Source organism: Microcebus murinus, chromosome 8, assembly GCF_040939455.1.
Source record: "Microcebus murinus isolate Inina chromosome 8, M.murinus_Inina_mat1.0, whole genome shotgun sequence".
NCBI lineage: Eukaryota > Metazoa > Chordata > Mammalia > Primates > Cheirogaleidae > Microcebus > Microcebus murinus.
Window position 1 is genome coordinate 48,640,828 of NC_134111.1, and position 20,208 is coordinate 48,661,035.

General features: G+C 39.0%; 1 protein-coding gene across 4 annotated transcripts in view; it reads left to right on the plus strand.

The window, feature by feature from the left end:
- The first annotated feature begins 1,488 nt into the window (after window positions 1–1,488).
- UBR3 (ubiquitin protein ligase E3 component n-recognin 3) overlaps window positions 1,489–20,208 on the plus strand; it is a 192,554-nt gene continuing 173,834 nt past the window's right edge. For 2 of the 4 annotated variants that reach the window (XM_020288393.2, XM_020288395.2), the window contains exon 1: window positions 1,489–2,082. In XM_020288393.2, the coding sequence (XP_020143982.1) occupies window positions 1,538–2,082 (545 nt within the window). In that variant the 5' untranslated portion in view covers window positions 1,489–1,537. The remainder of the gene's footprint in view (window positions 2,083–20,208) is intronic. The other 2 variants (XM_020288397.2, XM_020288398.2) reach the window with 1 other exon arrangement.

The window sequence follows — 20,208 nt, forward strand, 5'->3', positions numbered from 1 at the left end:
TGCTAGAATAGGGTTGTGGGGTGAGTGTGTGGGCTGGAGTAGAGTGAGAATTAGGAACAATAAAGATCCAGAGGCAGAACATGATAAAACGATAAAACATCTTCAGAAAACAGGCCCATTGGTCTCTTTTTTTTTTTTTTTGAGACAGAGTCTCGCTTTGTTGTCCAGGCTAGAGTGAGTGCCATGGTGTCAGCCTAGCTCACAGCAACCTCAAACTCCTGGGCTCAAGCGATCCTTCTGCCTCAGCCTCCCGAGTAGCTGGGACTACAGGCATGCGCCACCATGCCCGGCTAATTTTTTATATATATATATCAGTTGGCCAATTAATTTCTTTCTATTTATAGTAGAGACGGGGTCTCGCTGTTGCTCAGGCTGGTTTTGAACTCCTGACCTCTAGCAATCCGCCCGCCTCGGCCTCCCAGAGAGCTAGGATTACAGGCGTGAGCCACCGCGCCCGGCCGGTCTCCTTTTTTTTTTTTTTTTTTTTTTTTTTTTTTTTTTTTTTTTTTTTTTTTTTTTTTTTGAGACAGAGTCTCGCTTTGTTGCCCAGGCTAGAGTGAGTGCCATGGCGTCAGCCTAGCTCACAGCAACCTCAAACTCCTGGGCTCCAGCGATCCTTCTGCCTCAGCCTCCCGAGTAGCTGGGACTACAGGCATGCGCCACCATGCCCAGCTAATTTTTTACATATATATATCAGTTGGCCAATTAATTTCTTTCTATTTATAGTAGAGACGGGGTCTCGCTCTTGCTCAGGCTGGTTTTGAACTCCTGACCTTGAGCAATCCGCCCGCCTCGGCCTCCCAAGAGCTAGGATTACAGGCGTGAGCCACCGCGCCCGGCCTCGGTCTCCTTTTTTAATATGGCAAACTCGGAGTACCATCAGGAGATAAGCATGAGAATATAAGATAAATATAAGGTAAAGTTGGGAGACTTGTGATGTGTGGGTTTTGAGTGAGATTTAAGGAGTTTGGTTTCTATTTCTACTAAAGATTTTGAACAGGAAAATGACAATAAGGATGTACTGTAGTTTTCTAAAGAATGTACTTTAGAAGATTATCTTGGTAATAGTGTGAGGATATGAATTGATTCAGGGGAAAAATTAGAAGGGTGCTTCAATAGTAGGAGCAGACTTCTCTAAGTAGAAATCTACATCTCAAAACGAAATGCAGATGCCTAAAACACAGCTGAAAGATCCTGTCTGTAATTCCTGAAGTCTATGCAAATAAAGAAAAAACTGCCCTTATTAAAGATATTTACTAAGGCGAATCCCTTATTTCAGTAGCTCTCAACTGAAAGTTGAGAGCCAAGAGGCTGGGGCCTTGGGGATAAGGGACTAAGGATGAGCCCGGCCCAGAGGGGCGGGGAGAGGCACCGCAGCCCGCAGGGGCGTGTGCAGGGGCGGGGACGCAGGCGGAGGTCCGCCGCAGCTCCGGAGTATCGCGAGAGTTGGGCGGGCCGAGCAATCGCAGCAGTCAATTCCCTTACGCTCCCGGGAGGAGCTGCCGGTCCTGGACTCTCCAAATTCTGAGCTCTCATCATGGCGGCGGCGGCCGCGGCGGCCGTCGGGGGCCAGCAGCCGTCCCAGCCGGAGCTGCCCGCGTCGGGGCTGGCCCTAGACAAGGCGGCCACCGCCGCTCACCTAAAGGCGGCCCTCAGCCGGCCAGACAACCGGGCAGGTGCTGAGGAGCTGCAGGCGCTGCTGGAGCGGGTGCTGAGCGCCGAGCGGCCGCTGGCCGCGGCTGCGGGCGGCGAGGAGGCGGCGGCGGCTGGCGGCGGGGGCGGTCCGGGGGCGGCCGAGGAGGAGGCCCTGGAGTGGTGTAAGTGCCTTCTGGCCGGCGGCGGCGGCTATGACGAGTTCTGCGCGGCGGTGCGGGCCTACGACCCCGCGGCGCTCTGCGGCCTGGTCTGGACAGCCAACTTCGTGGCCTACCGCTGCCGGACGTGCGGCATCTCCCCCTGCATGTCGCTGTGCGCCGAGTGCTTCCACCAGGGCGACCACACCGGGCACGACTTCAACATGTTCCGCAGCCAGGCCGGGGGCGCCTGTGACTGTGGGGACAGCAATGTGATGCGGGAGAGTGGGTGAGTGAAGCCTTCCCCCCGGGCGAGGCTACCCTGGGCGGGGGGCACTGCCGGCAGCCCAGGCTGGGGGACAGGGAGCCGACCCTGCGCTGTCAAGGGAAGAGTGTGGAGGAGGGTGCAGCCACATGGGGATGGAGGTGACTGAGCTGTCAGCTGTGGAAAGAGGGTGGGGAGGCGGGGAGAGCGGAGAGCGTGTTTAGGGAACGGGGCAGTGAATTTTCGGGGAAGCCAGGAAGGGTAAGTGATAGCGAGAAGAGAGCCAGTGTGTGAAGTAGGAGGGAAGGGAGGAGGAAAGGATATTTGGGGGAATCTGATGTCGACCTGTCAATTGTGTACTTGTTGGGAAAGGTTGCAAAGCTGCCTGGTTCTTTGGAAGAGTCTTAGGTTATGATTGGCAGGGAGCGGGGTGATATTGGGGACCGAGTTGAGTTGGGGGGTGATGAGAGGTGGGGAGGTAGTTTTGTAACTGCAGAGAAGGACGCATGGGGAAAAGGGCTTCTGAACTGTCAGTGTGTCTGTCAGTATGAAGGGAAGAGCATTTGAGCTGATGGGGGGGGGGGGTTGAAGGAGGAGGGAAGGGGAGGGGCCTGTATGAAAAGTGACTGTTGAGCTGTCAGTGGAGTATTTGGTGTGCTGGAGTGACATCTAGAATTGGGCTACTGAGCAGTCAATTATAGAATACCTTCCATACCAGAAGAACAAACAAAACACGGAGCGAATTAGGCATCAAGTGTTAGGTCTTCTTCAGTTAAGGACACTTTGTTTACTGCCTAATATGTGAACGTCTGTCTAAAAGCAGTCAACAAGAGCATTCATAACAGGAGCATCCATTTTTGACAGGGGCGATGGATCAGTGTTGGGACTTATGAGAGAAAACACAACATTTCAGAGTTTGCAGTGAGTTATAGAGAGTTGGTACATGTTGGGTCTCGGCCTGGGACATGATGTCAATGTCAGGGACAGTCCTGAAAAGAAAAGGAAAACTTAGTGAAAGGGGGCGATTTTGGCTGGGCAGTAGTTGAAAGAACACTAGCAAATCCAGTTATTCAGCTTTTTCAATTTTCAGGCCTTATAATTAATGATAGAGTATAATCTTTTTAGAAATTATCACGTTTTTCTCTTTTGGAATAATTGTAGGTTACTGTTACTCCAAAATGTTTGTACCTACTGTGTACAAATAAGGCTCCTTGGATATTACAAATGAGTGAGACATTGACCTACCCCTTAATCCGCTTTCGCTGGAGTAGAAAATAACAAATTCTTTAAATAGTAGTCTGGGAGTTAGAGGAGGGAGAGAAGGCTTCTGTGTAGAGAGAGTAAGAAAAAGGCTTCAGAAAGGAGGTATTTTGAGCTTGATAATAACAACATAATAATTGCAACTAATATTTGAGCTCTTGAACTGTGCCACTATAGCTTTAAAAACACTTTTAAAGATTTGATATTTGAATAGGTAAAATATTTATATAGCTAAAAAAAATATATAGACGGTTTGAAGTTTCTCTACTATCAGTCTCCTATCTGCCCAGTTATTTGCCATTGTTAGTAGTTTCTCTTAGTGCAAAACCAGCAAAGATGAATACGTTTCCTAGTTTTTCAGTCTCTTTTTATGCAAAGGGTAACTTTTGCTGTTGTACGTTTTATATTTTTTAGTTACCTTAAATGTCTCATCAGTAAGTACCCTCACTTTTTTTTTTTTTAAAAAAAACTACTGCATAGTGTTCTGTGCCATGAATTTGCCATTCTTGATATAATCATCTCTTTCGATGGGTGTTTGGGTTTTCGGTATGAAATAAAAAACCTAATATACCTGTCTTTTTCTACCTGCGCAAGAATATGAGATAAATTCTCATATTTATCTCATAAAATGAGATAAATTCTCAAAAGTGGGATATCTGAATTGCACTCCATAAGGCTTAGTATTAATACTAAGCAGTGTATGAGACTGCTTATCTTCCAACAGTTTTATCAACAGTGTTATTAAAACCTTGGATTTTTATCCATCTATTTGATTAAAAATGGTCAGATTCTTATGCTTTACATGATTTAACTCATTTATTCTTTAACATCTCTGAGATTGTTACTGTTGTTATTCCCATTGTGCAGAAGAGGAAAATAGGAGTAACATAGTTAAAAGAAACTTGCTCAAGATCATATAGTTAATAAACTAGGCATGCTGGCTGCAGAGCTTGACTACTCAACTATTCTCTACTGCCTCTACTAAGTAGCATTCTTATTGGTTCTTCTGTTCAGTACTGTGTTTTGTCTTTTGTTTGTTTGTTTTTGTTTTTAATATGCCATTCTTATTTGGACTTTTGTTTCTTTTTTTTTTTTTTAGTAACTTTTTTTTTTTAATTTAAGAAAGACATCAAAGCATAGAAGAGTTGGAGCAATCCTTTACTGATACTTAGACATTTTTACTTCTTGAGCTAGATTAGGATTTAGGAGACCCCCCCAAAAAAACATGAAAGTAGGAAATAAAACTGATTTTTCCCCGACTTTTGGTACACAGTGGTAATTATCAGGTTGTTCTGGATGAGATGCAAATCTGATCTCTTGTGATACTTCAGTGCAGGAGCAGAAATATGTTAGTGAGTTTCTTTAAAAGTACTCATACAGGTTTGGGACACCCAGGCTGTACATAGTCAATATTCTAATCTCACAGCATCCTAATCTCTTTATCTTTACTGACATTTTATAGATAGATACTTATTCCCCTAGTCTGGCAACCCTCTATGAGTTGATACATAGTATTTAGAGATTTCTTACTATCTCTAACTGAAATGCGGAACTATTGCCTATATATGTCAGTAGTTGCCATGTCTGATTTCTTAAAGGACAAGATTAAACAATAAACAATATTGTGGCCATGTGATTCTGAAATTTTTATAATTCCTGTGTTGGGTAGAAAAATTCTTCTGGGCTACACAACTGGTTTACTGCTTCAAGAGACATAGGTGATGGTGGACAGCAGTGCAGGCTAAAAGGCTGCCTCTGAAACCTTTTTAGAACTGGAAATCATCAACAACTTTTAAGTGTTCCTGGTGGGCAAAACTGGACTATCCTGGGATAGACAGAATATATTTAACTTTTCTCAGTTTTTGCTATTTAAAAAAAATCCCTTTAGAATACAGATTGAATATGTGTTGATTTTGGGGTTTGTTATTTCAGCTGCCATAAAAGTTTGTAAATTCCATTGTTTAGTTAGTTTTAGAGGAGGGATTCCATTTTTCCTTATGTCTGTGTTCTTACTAAAAGAGAAATCCTCCTGTGCCTTAATCTTCTTCGCACTTTCTGACTGTTGTGTGTAAGATGTTGTGTGATTGGAGATGGAGAAGAATCTTGGATTTATCACAACTGTATTAGTATTTAATTTTCAATTTTGTAGTTAAAAAATATGGGGAGGATTCAGTTATTTTTGACTTAGTAGTATTGATAGAATCATTGTGGCAATATTAACAGATATACGAACCAAAGGAAGAAAACTTTGGTTCATTGAAACTTTGGTTCATGAAACTTGAGGATTCATTTGTGGGATGAGCTCTCAAAGGCTATGGAAACTATATTAATAACTGTATGTATAACAACATAGTTTTACTACTAGTGAATAGACGCAGTCATTGTCACAAATGGTTGATGGATGAGTGAACTCAAAAGAAAACATGCCATGGAAAACCTAAGATACAGTTGTCACTCAGTATACATAGGGGATTGGTTCCAGAACCACCTCACCCCTACTCCTCCATGTAACAAAATCTGCACATTGTTAAGTCCTGCAGTTAGCCCTGGGGAACCCATGTATGTGAAAAGTTGGCCCTTCATGTATTAGGGTTTCACATCTGGTGAATACTGTAGTTTCAATCTAAGTTTTGTTGAAAGAAATCTGCCTACAAATGGGTCCATGCAGTTCAAACCACTGTTGTTCAAGGGTCAGCTGTAATCTCTGACTGACTGTCTTTGGGCTTTGATGGGGCACTAACCAGAAGTTGGGATTTTAAATATTTAGTTCTCAAATTGTGATGCAGAGGATGAATATTTTCAAGTTCTATTCTGTATTATAGATATTTTTGCCACCTTGTTTGTTCTTCCTCACAGATTATAATCTCCTTAAAAAATAGAGACTTCCTCCTGCTGCTAATTGGAGACTAGCATAGTCTCTTGTACTTAGTAGGTGCTCAGAAATGTTGAATTAAATTGGGTAAAAATAGCAGCTGCTATACCTGCAAAGCTGCTGTAAGATTACATTGCTTTAGTTATTCAAGAGGTAGCATTGATTATTAAATCCATAGCTTTTTTCACAGTGCTTCAAGGGATAATTTTCTTTCATTTCTTAATTTCAAAAATAATACATATTGGGTATACCAAAAATAAGTAGATAAGGGGCTGGGTGTGGTGGCTCATGCCTGTAATCCTTTCACTTTGAGAGGGCAAGTTGGGAGGATCACTTGAGGCTAGGAGTTTGAAACCAGCCTGAGCAAGAGTAAGACCCTGCCTCTACCAAAAATAGAAAAATTAGCTGGGTCTGGTGGTGTGTTCTTGTAGTCCCAGCTACTCGGGAGGAGGCTGAGGCAGGAGGATCACTTGAGCCCAGGAGTTTGAGGTTCCAGTGAGCTATGATGAGGCCGCTGCACTCTAGTCTAGGCAACAGCGTTGAAACTCTGTCAAAAAAAAAAAAAAAAGTAGATAAGGTAAAAAGTAAAGGTTCCTTTCTCCATGTCATTCTTCAGTGAGAGATTTCCCTTACTTTCTTTTAAACTTAGTTATGCATTTAAAAAGTATTATTTGTCCAGCATTTCTAGATGTTTTGTTGTGGGAGATTTTTAGGTTATTTGATCGGTGGCAGTGCCAGAAATGGAAGCAGTGAATGTGTGGTTGAATAGTGTCATTCTCTTCAGTACCTTGCTCTTTTCCCTTAACATACTTATGGACACGTCTCATATTAGTACACATGGAACTGTTTCATTTTCTTTTTATTCTATTTTTTTTTTTTGTTTGCCAAGGCTGGTTTTGAATTCCTGGCTTCAAGTGATTCTTAAAAAGTTCTGGGATTACAGGTGTAGGTCATTTTCTTTTTTAAAGTTAAATAGTATTCCATTGCATTTTCCTATTTTGCATTATACTTTAATTTATGCAGTCAGTTCTCTGCTGATAGACAGATGGTTTTTAATCTTGGGCTGTTATAAACACAATTATAGTCAGTATCTTTGTATACATTTCTTCATGTATATGTTTGAATATAAATTCCTAGTAGTTATATCTCTGTTAAAGGAAGTGTACATTTTTAAATTTGATAGAGGCCTCAAAATAAATTATTAACAATTTACACTCTCGCCAATAATGTATGAAAGAGTTTGTTTCCCTACATCCTTGCCAGTATATTAATATATGCTGTTATCAGTGTTTCTGATTTTTGCTGATCTCATAAGTGAAAAATGATATCATGTTCATCTATTGCTATCTCTCCTCCACTACTCTCTGCTCTTTCCTCCCAGGTTGGAGTATTTTGAAGCAAATATCAGATATCTTTTTTTTTTTTTTTTGAGACAGAGTCTCACTTTGTTGCCCAGGCTAGAGTGAGTGCCATGGCATCAGCCTAGCTCACAGCATCCTCAAACTCCTGGGCTCAGGCAATCCTCCTGTCTCAGCCTCCCAAGTAGCTGGGACTACAGGCATGTGCCACCATGCCCGGCTAATTTTTTGTATATATATTTTTAGTTGTCCAATTAATTTCTTTCTATTTTTAGTAGAGACGAGGTCTTGCTCAGGCTGGTTTTGAACTCCTGACCTCGAGCAATCCTCCCGCCTCAGCCTCCCAGAGTGCTAGGATTACAGGCGTGAGCCACTGCGCCCGGCCTCAGATATCTTATAATTTTAATTTATAAATATTTGAGTACGCATCTCATTAAAGAGATGTAAACTTTAAAATATAACTCAGCTGTCCACTGATGGATAAACAAAATGTAGTATATACATATATACATTGGAATATTTATTAAACCTTAAAGAGGAATGATACTCTGATACATGCTACAACATGGATAGACCTTGACGACAGTATGTTAAGTGAAATAAGCCAGTCACAAAAGGACAACTATTGTATGCTTCTATTTATATGAGGTACCTGGATTACCAGGAATAATCAAATTCATAGAGACGAAAAGTAGAATAGTGGTTACCAGGGGCTGGGAGAGGAGGACAATAGGGAGTTATTGTTTAATGGTTATAGAGTTTCAGTTTGAGAAGATGAAAAGTTCTTGAGATAGTGGAGATGGTTGTATAACAATGTGAGTATACTTAATGCCACTGAGTTGCATGCTTAAAATGGTTTAAATGGTGAATTTTATGTTATGTGTATTTTACCACAATTAAAAAAGCCTGGCATGTCTGTAGTCTCAGTTACTCAGGAGGCTGAAGCAGGAGTATTACTTGAGCCGAGGAGTTTGAAACTGTAGTGTGTACTGCTCGTGCTTGTGAATAGCCACTGCACTCCAGCCTGGGCAACATAGTGAGACTTTGTCTCTAAAACAAAAACAAAAACAAAAATAAACAATCCCCTCTAAGAAAACCCTCACAGTACCATTACCACACCTAAAATATTTATAATTATTTCTTAATTCTTCAACATCCAGTAAGTATTCAGATTTTCCCAGTTGTCTCATAAATGATTTCTTAGACTTGATTTATTAGAATCAAGATCCAGGCGAGGTCTTCATATTGTATTTGATTATTATATCTGTTAAATCTCCTTTAATTTATAGCCCCCCCCTTCTTTTTTTCTTCTCTGTAATTTATTAGTTGAAGAAGCCCACATTTTGGGTTTTACTGATTGCATCTCTGTGTTGTTTAACATGTTCTGCTCTTTATTTCTTACAAACCAATAATTTGATCTAAATGCTTGATCTAATTTCACGCTCTATTTTTTTGGCAAGAAAACTTTTTAGTGGTGTTTTATACTTATTGTATCACATGAGGAGCTACAGAATGTTTGCGTGTCTCTCTTTTAGTAAATGTTAGTATTGATCAATGAGTTCAGGTTTGTCAGCCTGATGCATTCGTTATAAAGTTCCCCATAGTGGTAAAGATTTTAGCAGCTATTGATTATCATTGTCCAGACCTATTATTTTATTAGGGGTTGTAAAATGGTGATATTCTAATTGCATTACCCTTTCATATTTTAGTGAGAATTCTTTCTAGTGGATTTTGCTCTTAATGCTTCAAAGATCAGCTATACTCACTTCTCTATCTCTAGATATATAGTTTTGCAGAGATCTTCTATAGAGGGTAGAAAGTATTGTTTTTTTATTTGAGATAGGGTCTCACTTTGTTGCTTGGGCTAGAGTGCCATGGTGTCAGCCTAGCTCACAGCAACTTCAAATTCATAGGCTCAAGTGATCCTCTTGCCTCAGCCTCCCGAGTAGCTGGGACTACAGGCATGTGCCACCATGCCCAGCTAATTTTTTCTTTATGTATTTTTTAGCTGTCCAATTAATTTCTTTCTATTTTTAGTAGAGACGGGGTCTTACTCTTGCTCAGGCTGGTCTTGAACTCCTCAGCTCAAAAGATCCACCTGCCTCGGCCTCCCAGAGTGCTAGGATTACAGGTGTGAGCCACCATGCCCGGCCAAGGGTAGGAAGTATTATAATCAAAGTTGGGAAATATATTCCGTATCTTCTTGGCTGTCTGCAATGCATAACATCTTAGAGAAATCCTATAGTAAATATATCTGTAAATTTGAATAACTTAAAGTTTATTGATTAAATCCAGGAAACTATTGTTTTTGAAATCATACCAATTTGGGAAATTTTGTCCAGTTGAATACCCTGATACTAGGATAATGTCAGCATGCCTAAAATTGAATAAATTATGTATTTCCCCAAAATAGCTTTCTGTAGATTTCCCTTTTTCTTTTCTTATTTCTTTACACACACATTCTCTCTCTCTCTCTCTATATATATATATATATAATTATTATTATTATTATTTTTTCTCAGAAATCCCAGGTAAAAGTGGCTTAAATTTTGAAGACATTTACTGTTTACAGCTCAGGACTAGTTTGACATTAGTTTATTTGTGTCATTGGGCACCATGCTTTCTATGAACTTTTGCTCCATCACTTAGTTTGTTGACTTTTGGTCTTTGTTGTTTCATGGCTTGAGAAAAAGAGAAATGGATTTTGACTAGACATCTAATAATGCTTGCTTAGTGCCATTCTTTTTTTTTTTTTTTTTTTTTTTTGAGACAGAGTCTCGCTTTGTTGCCTAGGCTAGAGTGAGTGCCCTGGCATTAGCCTAGCTCACAGCAACCTCAAACTCCTGGGCTCAAGCAACCCTGCTGCCTCAGCCTCCCAAGTAGCTGGGACTACAGGCATGCGCCACCATGCCCGGCTAATTTTTTCTATATATATTAGTTGGTCAATTAATTTCTTTCTATTTATAATAGAGACAGGGTCTCGCTCTTGCTCAGGCTGGTTTCGAACTCCTGACCTCGAGCAATCGGCCTCCCAGAGAGCTAGGATTATAGGCGGGAGCCACCGCACCCGGCCCCATTCTTTATTCTTCCCTTTCCTTCTGCTGGCACAGTCCAGAGGGAAAGCTCAGTCCTCCTCTCCTTTCCTTTCTCTTTCCCTCCCCAGAGTTTACCATTATCATGAAATTTCTGTGCCATATCTGTGCATGAAAACATATATATGTGTTTTTTTTTAGTGTTAAAAGTTTACATAAATGATTTTATATTGTATGAATCCTTTTGCAATTTGCCTTTTTCACTTACCATGTTGTTAATATAGACTGGTTCATTCATTTCTAACTATTATTATTCTATATTATGACTAAACCATAGTTTACTTATCTATTTCTTTTCTGAAGGAAAATTAGAAGCTTTACATTTTTCATTGCTTCCAAAGGGCTACAGTGAACTTCCTTGTATATGTCTCTTTGTACAGATGGGCTAGTATTTCTTTAGGATAGATTCCTAGGGGGGGAATTGCTGGGCCATAAGGGTTATATTCTTCAACATTACTAGATAGTTTAAGAATTGCCCTGCAGTGGTTGATATCATTTGTGGTTGATACTGTTTGCTTCCACTTACACTGCCACTAGGAATTTGAGTTCTTGTTTTTCTGTTTATCAAAATTTGGTGTTATTTATATAAATTTATAATATGTTTCCAAACTGTTGGATATAAACATCTTTTTTTTTTTCAATGAAATCTCCAGATTCTCAGAATTTCCTTTTAATTCCTGCCATTTTGATTTGGGTATATATCACTAACAAGGGCAATTTATTTTTTATTTTTAACAGACATATAATAACTGTACATGTTTTGGGGTACATTGTAATGTTTCAGAACATGCATACATTGTGTGATGATCATATCAGAGTAATTAGTGTATCCATCACCTCAAACATTTATCATTTCTTTGTAGTGGGAACATTCAAAATCCTCTCTTCTGGTTAATTGAGATATATCAATACAATACTGTGCAATAGAGTCACCCTACTGTGCAATAGAGCACCAAAAATTATTCTTCGTTTCTAGTTGCAATTTTGTACCCTTTGACCAAATGCTCACATTCCCCACCTCTTCCCACCCTCCCTAGTCTCTTAATGACAGCTTCTATGAGAGCAACCTTTTTAGAATCCACACATGAATGAACTCATGCGGTATTTGTCATTTCATTCCTGTCTTATTTCGCTTAATGTAATAGCCTCCAGATTTATCCATGTTTTTGCAAATGACAGGATTTCATTCTTTTTATGGCTGATTAATATTTCATTGCATATTTATACCACATTTTCTTTATCCATTCATCCATTTGGGGGCACAGGTTGATTCTATACCTTGGCTATTGTGAATAGTGCTGCAATAAACATGGGAGTATAGATGTCTCTTTGACATACTCCACTTCCTTTGGATATATATTCAGTAGTGAGATTGCTGGATCATATGGTAAATCTATTTCTAATATTTTGAGGAGCTTCCATGATGTTTTCCATAATGACTGTATGAATTTACATTCCCACCAAGTGTTCCCTTTTCTCCACACCTTCACCAATACTTTCATGAATAGATTATTGCCCTCCCTTAGGGTGAGTTCTGACTCTATTAGTTCCCATGAAAGCTGGTTGTTAAAAAGAGCCTGGCACCTACCCCCAACCCCCATCTTCCTGGTCATGTGATCTCTACACATGCCAACTCCCTTTGTCTTCCACTATGAGAGGAAGCAATTTGAGGTTCTCACCAGATGGAGATGGCCAAAAACTTCCCAGTCATCAGAAGTATAAGCCAAATAAACCTTTTTTCTTTATAAATTGCCCAGTCTCAGGCATTTTTTTTGTAGCAACACAAAATGGACTGAGACAGGGTATGTATTAATACCTTCTATACCTAATTTGCTGAGAGGAATGTAGAATTTTGTCAGATGCCTTTTCTGCATCTATTGAAATGATTGTATGGATTTTATTCTTTCTATTAATGTGATGTATCACATTTATTGATTTGCATATGTTAAACCATCCTCGATAAACATCTTTTTAAAATTTGTATTTTCCTATTAGTAAAGTTGAGCATCTTCATGTTTTAGGGCCATTTGATCCTCTTCCTTTGTGAACTGTGGGTTCATATTCTTGGCCTGTTTCTATTTTTTTTAAATCTTACTGAGTTTTAAGAATGCTATATGTATTCTGGATACTGATCTTTGGTTACATGGATTCCTAATTTCATCTTCTAGTCTGTTGCTTGTCTTTTTACCTTAAAATACATAATTGTGTTGTAAAAGGTTTTACATTAAAAATGTAGTATTTCTTCTACAGTTTATGTTATTTGTGTCTTGTTAAAGAAATCTTTACTGTGGTTTTAAAAACATGCTTAAATTTTAAAGATTTAAGGTTTTACATTTCACATTTAGGTCTTTTAGTCCATCTGGAATTTATTTTTACATATAGTATGATATTAAGATCTAATTTTTTCTATATATATTAGTTGGCCAATTAATTAATTTCTTTCTATTTATAGTAGAGACAGGGTCTCGCTCTTGCTCAGGCTGGTTTTGAACTCCTGACCTCAAGCAATCCACCCACCTTGGCCTCCCACAGGGCTAGGATTATAGGCATGAGCCACCATGCCTGGCCAGAAGCGAACTATTAATATTATAAGGTTCCTATACTACATGTGAAGTAATAGAAGTAAAAGTAGACTGTGATAAGTTAGAGATATATACTATAAAGATATTTAAATAATAAAAATACCTAATTCTTCTAGTTATTTCCAGTGCTCTTTTTGTTTTGAGACAGAATCTAACTCTGTTGCTCAAGCTAGAGTGCCATGGCATCAGCCTAGCTCACAGCAACCTCAAACTCCTGGGCTCAAGCAATCCTGCTGCCTCAGCCTCCCAAGTAGCTGGGACTACAGGCATGCACCACCATGCCCGGCTAATTTTTTCTATATATATTAGTTGGCCAATTAATTTCTTTCTATTTATAGTAGAGACGGGGTCTTGCTCTTGCTCAGGCTGGTTTTGAACTCCTGACCTTGAGCAATCCTCCCGCCTCGGCCTCCCAGAGTGCTAGGATTACAGGCATGAGCCACCGTGCCCGGCCTCTTTTTTTCTTTGTGTAAGTTTCTATTTTTTTCTGGTATCATTTTCTTTCTGCTTGAAGGACTTTCTTTAACATTTCTTATAGTGTGGGTTTGCTGGTAATGTATACTTTCTTTTTTTGTATGTCTGAAAATGTCTTTATTTTGCCTTTTTTTGGCTTTTTTGAAAGATAATTTCTCAGGATGTAGGATTCTAGGTGGACAGTTTTTTCTTTTACTACTTTATTTTTGGACCATGGATTTTAAATCATTATAACTAGGCTCAAACATATCTTTATTAATCAAAATAGGAAACATTACAATCAACACATTGTTGCCAATGAGAAATAAATTTGTTTATTCCTGTAGCATAAAAATTGCTTCAGGATTAGACAAACACTTGGAGAATACTTTCTGCATTCTGCTTGTTGTGCAAGGCTTTTCCTTCCAAAAAGTTGTCCATATACTTAAAGAAGTGGTAGTGGATTGGGAAGAGGTCAGGTGGATGAGGCATAACTTTGCAGCCTAGTTCATTCAACTTTTCAAGCATTGGTTGTGCAACGTGCGGTTGGGTGTAGTCGTAGAGAAGAATTGGGCCCTTTCTATTGACCAATGCCAGCTGCAGGCGTTGCAGTTTTTGGTGCGTCTCATCAATTTGCTGGGCAGACCTCTCAGATGTCATGGTTTCTCTAGGATTCAGAAAGCTGTAGTGGATCAGACTGGCAGCAGACCACCAAACAGTGACCATGACCTTTTGGGTGTAAGTTTGGCTTTGGCAAGTGCTTTGGCGCACTGCTTTTTGGTGCAGTCACAGAGCTGGTCATCGTTAGTTGTCATATACAATCCACTTTTCGTTGCACGTCATAGTCTGATTGAGAAATGGTTCGTTGTTGAATATAAGAAGAGAAGATGACACTTCAAAACAACGATTTTTTTGATATTTTTGATTTTCAGCTCATGAGGCACCCACTTAATTAAGGTTTTTCACCTTTCCAATTTGCTTCAAATGCTGAACGACCTATAGAATGGTCAATGTTGAGTTCTTCAGCAACTTCTCGTGTAGTTATAAGGGGATCAGCTTCAATGATTGCTCTCAATTGGTCATTGTCAACTTGTAATGGCCAGCCACTGCGCTTCTCATCTTCAAGGCTCTCATTTCCTTTGCAAAACTTCTTGAACCACCACTGCACTGTACATTTGTTAGCGATTCTTGGGTCAAATGCATTGTTGATGTTGCGAGTTGTCTCTGCTGCTTTACGACCCATTTTGAACTCAAATGAGAAAATGGCTCAAATTTTCTTTTTTTTTTTTTTTCTTCTTTAAAAAATTTATATCTTTTTATTTTTTTTTTTCTTTCCAGACGAATTGGTGTAGGACAAATTTTCTTTTTGTCTAACATTATTTCCATAGTCTAAAATAAACACCAAGTAATAAGTCATTACCAAAAAAACACAAAGTGAGAAATACGCATTAAAATGATGTGTAACATAACCACATTTATTTAAGAATGTAATCCAGGGCTGGGCGCGGTGGCTCACGCCTGTAATCCTAGCACTCTGAGAGGCCAAGGCGGGCGGATTGCTCAAGGTCAGGAGTTCAAAACCAGCCTGAGCAAGAGCGAGACCCCATCTCTACTATAAATAGAAAGAAATTAATTGGCCAACTAATATACATATATAAAAAATTAGGCATGGTGGCGCATGCCTGTAGTCCCAGTTACTTGGGAGACTGAGGCAGGAGGATCGCTTGAGCCTAGGAGTTTGAGGTTGCTGTGAGCTAGGCTGATGTCACAGCACTCACTCTAGCCTGGACAACAAAGTGAGATTCTGTCTCAAAAAAAAAAAAAAAAAAAAGAAGAATGTATTCCAGTATCAAATGGCAAATGTCAATAATGCTAAAACTTCAATTACTTTAGCACCAACCTAAATCCTCCATATCTCTACTTAACTTTTGAACTATGGAATACTTTTATAATAACTTTTAATATTCTTTTCTGCTAATTCTAATATGTGTTAGTTCTGAGTCAGTTTCAATTTATTATTCTGCTCACTGTAGGTTGTGTTGTTGTGCTTTTTGTGTTCCAGACATTGGATGCCTGACATTGTGAATTTTACCTTGTTGAGTGCTTGATATTTTGTCATCTTATAAATATGTTTGAACTTTGTTTTGGTGTACAGCTAATTTTCTTGGAAGCAATTTGATTCTTTTAGGTCTTGCTTTTATCATTTGTTAAGTGGGTCTGAGGAAGTGCTCAGTCTAGGCCTAATTATTCTCCACAACTGAGGAAAGACACTCCTGAATCATCTAATGCCTCATGAATTATGAGTTTTTCCAGTCTGTCTGATGGGAATAGACACTATTCTCAATTCTATATGTGCGTATGTCCTGTGTTCTAAGCCTTCTAGACGTTTTTATTTCTGGTCTTTGGTAGTGCTAGTCAGTACTCTGGTGAATGTTCAGATACTCAGAGGCACTCTCTGTATAGCTCTAGAATTATTTCTCTGTGGAATTCTTTTTTCTTTAGTGTTCTGTCCTACGAACTGTAGCTGCATCGATTTTCTTAGAGACTCTCAGTTCTGCCTTCTCACTCAGGGAGTTTGCTCGGACCCTTTTTTTTTTTAGTGTATTATGGGGGTACAAGTGTTAAGGTTATGTATATTGCCCATGCCCTCCCTCCCCATCAAGTCAGAGCCTCAAGCGTGATCATCCCCTAAACATTGCACATCTCACTTGTTGTGTTTGTATACACCCATCCCCTCCTTCCCCCTCCCACCTGCCTGACACCCGATAAATGTTATTCCTATATGTCCACTGAGGTGTTGATTTGTTAATACCAATTTGCTGTTGAGTACATGTGGTGCTTGTTTTTCCATTCTTGAGATACTTCACTTAGTAGAATGGATTCCAGCTCTATCCAGGAAAATACAAGAGGTGCTATATCACCATTGATTCTTAAAGCTGAATGGTACTCCATGGTATACATATACCACATTTTACTAATCCACTCATGAATTGATGGGCACTTGGGTTGTTTCCACAACTTTGTAATTGTGAATTGTGCTGCTATAAACATTTGAGTGCAGGTGTCTTTTTCATAAAGTGACTTTTGATCTTTTGGGTAGATGCCCAGTAGCGGAATTGCTGGATCAAATGGTAGATCTAGTTGTATTGCTTTAAGATATCTCCACATTGCTTTCCACAGAGGTTGAACTAATTTGCAGTCCCAACAGTAGTGTAGGAGTGTTCCTATCTTTCCGCATCCACACCAACATTTATTGTTCGGGGACTTTTTGATAAAGGCCATTCTCACTGGAATTAAGTGATATCTCATTGTGGTTTTGATTTGCATTTCCCTGATGAGTGGAGATGTTGAGTGTTTTTTCATATGTTTGTTGGCCATCATTCTGTCTTCTTTTGAGAAGTTTCTGTTCATGTCCTTTGCCCATTTTTTGATAGGGTTGCTTGATTTTTTTCTTGCTAATTTTCCTGAGTTTTTTTTTTTTTTTTTGTTTTTTTTTTTGTTTTTTTTTAGGGTGAACTGCGCATGTGTATTTTTTTTTTTTTTTTTTAGTTGAGTTTTAAATATATTCTAGTTAGCAACCCTTTATTGGATGTATAGCTTGTGAAAATTTTCTCCCATTCCGTGGGTTGTCTGATTGCTCTCTTGACAGTTTCTTTGGCTGTGCAGAAGCTTTTAAATTTGATCAGGTCCCATTTATTTATTTTTATTGCCGCTGTGATTGCTTTTGGGGTCTTCTTCATAAATTCTTTGCCTAGACCAATGTCTAGAAGAGTATTTCCAACGTTTTCCTATAGACTTCTAATAGTTTCCACACCTAAGGTTCAAGTCTGTTACCCAGGGCGAGTTGATTTTTGTGAGAGGTGAAAGACGTGGGTCTTGTTTCAGTCTCAACCCATTTTGATTCTTCTTCTTTGTGTTATGGCGTGGAAAATCTCTCAAGGAAGTAAGCCATAACACTTGTCGTGGTCACTTTGTTTCTTTCCCATCTTCCAGAGATTATTGTCCTTTTTTGCTAGATGTCCAGTGTCTTGAAAACCATTAATTCATATATTTTATGTTTTTTTTGTTTTAGATGAAGCGGTTAATACAGTGCCGATTCTGTGTTATTTTTGTTTTAAAGGCCTTGTTTTTTTTTTTTTTTTTTTTTTTTTGAGACAGAGTCTCACTGTGTTGCCCAGGCTAGAGTGAGTGCTGTGGCATCAGCCTCGCTCACAGCAACCTCAATCTCCTGGGCTCAAGCAATCCTCCTGCCTCAGCCTCCCGAGTAGCTGGGACTACAGGCATGCGCCACCATGCCCAGCTAATTTTTTCTATATATATTAGTTGGCCAATTAATTTCTTTCTACTTATAGTAGAGATGGGGTCTCGCTCTTGCTCAGGCTGGTTTCAAACTCCTGACCTTGAGCAATCCGCCCGCCCGCCTTGGCCTCCCAGAGTGCTAGGATTATAGGTGTGAGCCACCGTGCCTGGCCAAGGCCTTGTTTTTGATACAGATTTTATTTAACTTTTTTTAAACTTTTTTTATTAATAGTATTTTTAGAGTAAATAATAGTATTATTATAGTTTTTTTCCTTGCAAGTACATTGATTATAACAGATTGAAGGAAAAATGGTATTGCCTACCTTCCTTTTTTAGAGAACAAATATACTTTTAAATGAGATGCTTAACTCCTTTAATTATGCATGTATCTGTAATACAATATTATGTGTTATATTCTTACAGTTATATTTATTTTGGGCAATCACCTAAGTGAACATTCTTGTGTATATGTAGTCCCAGAAATTCTGTTGCTTTTGCTCTCTTTTGGAGAGGATTATCTCCTTTTAGGGAAGAGACCCACACCTGTTAGAAGTCTACCCTCATCTGCTTTCATGAGTAGGGTTTTCCTGAAAGCATGTAATGCCATTTCTTAATTTTTAAATTAGGCATTGTTAGGTGGTTATTTATATGGGTTGGCATTCTTAAGTTAGAATTTACATGGCAAATCTCTTTCTGTCTTTTTACTTTTAATTTAAATATATCTTTATGTCTTTATATTTAAAGTACTTTGTAGAGAGGATATATTTGGATTTTGCTTGTTCTAAAATCCAATCTGACAGTCTTTGTCTTTTAGTTGGTGTGCTTGCACTATTCATGTTTGTTGTAATTCTATCCTTTCCTTTCCTTTCCTTTCCTTTCCTTTCCTTTCCTTTCCTTTCCTTTCCTTTCCTTTCCTTTTTCCTTTTTCCTTTTTCCTTTTTCCTTTTTCCTTTTTCCTTTTTCCTTTTTCCTTTTTCCTTTTTCCTTTTTCCTTTTTCCTTTTTCCTTTCCTTTTTCCGTTCCTTTCCTTTCCTTTCCTTTTTCCTTTCCTTTTTCCCTTCCTTTTTCCTTTCCTTTTTCCTTTCCTTCTTTTCAACAGGATCTTGATTTGTTGCCTAGGTTAGAGTGCAGTGACATCATCATAGCTCACTGCAACCCCATACTCCTGGGCTTAATGCACCTGCCTCAGTCCCCTCATTTGGGACTATAGGTGCATGCCACTGCCCCCCCCTAATTTTTCTACTTTTTGTAGAGACGGGGTCTCACTCTTGCTCAGGCTCTAGCTCAGGCTTGTCTTGAACTCCTGAACGCAAGCTATCTTCTGGCTTCAGCCTCCCAAAGTGCCAGGATTACAGGTGTGAGCCACCGCACCCAGCCTTTTTGTTGTAATTCTTAGTATGGCTTTATTAACATCTACCATCTTGCTAATTCTCTATTTTATTACTTTTTACACCTATTTAACACACAATCTCTGGGGTAGATAATATTATTGTCCTCCTTTTATGGAGGAGAGAATTAAAGATGATGGAAAGTTTACTCAATGAGTAGAAAGTAAGTGACAGAGTTGGGACCCAAATCATCTGAATTGGAATCTGTGCTGAATAAATATTGGTTTGAAATGGGAACTACACTTTTGCTTACTGTTTAACCATCTGCATGAAGACATCTTTTCAGAGGTATTCATTTTGCTTGTAACTTTGCTTTCTGTGGGTATTTTTTCTTGGCAATTGTTTATGGTTAGAGGGCAACATGGTTTATAATCTTTCCGGGCGTTAAGACTGCCTACTTGTAGATAAGCATATAGAATTTTAATGCTGGAGCATAACTTGAGGATTATTTTCTATTAACTCTTCGTTTTATAGTTGAGATATACCTTAGACATTGAAGCATTGATTCATGCTTGTGTTTTAAACATTTTCTTCACAAAGTAAGAGCACCGACCTCATTGATTAATAGACGAATTGAATAATGGATTAATTTGATTAATGGATTAGGTAGACTTTTGTGTGTGTGTGTGTGTTTCTGTGGCTCTACATCCTTTGGATCTTTTTGGAGCATGGAGTTGGCAAACTATTGCCCATGGGTTTGCTGCTTGTTTTTCTAAATAAAATTTTATTGGAAAACACCACACTCATTTATTTACTTATTGTCTATGGCTGTTTTCACTCTGCAAAAGCAAAATTGAGCAGCAGTTACAACAGACTGTATAGTCCCCAAAGCAGAAAATATTTACT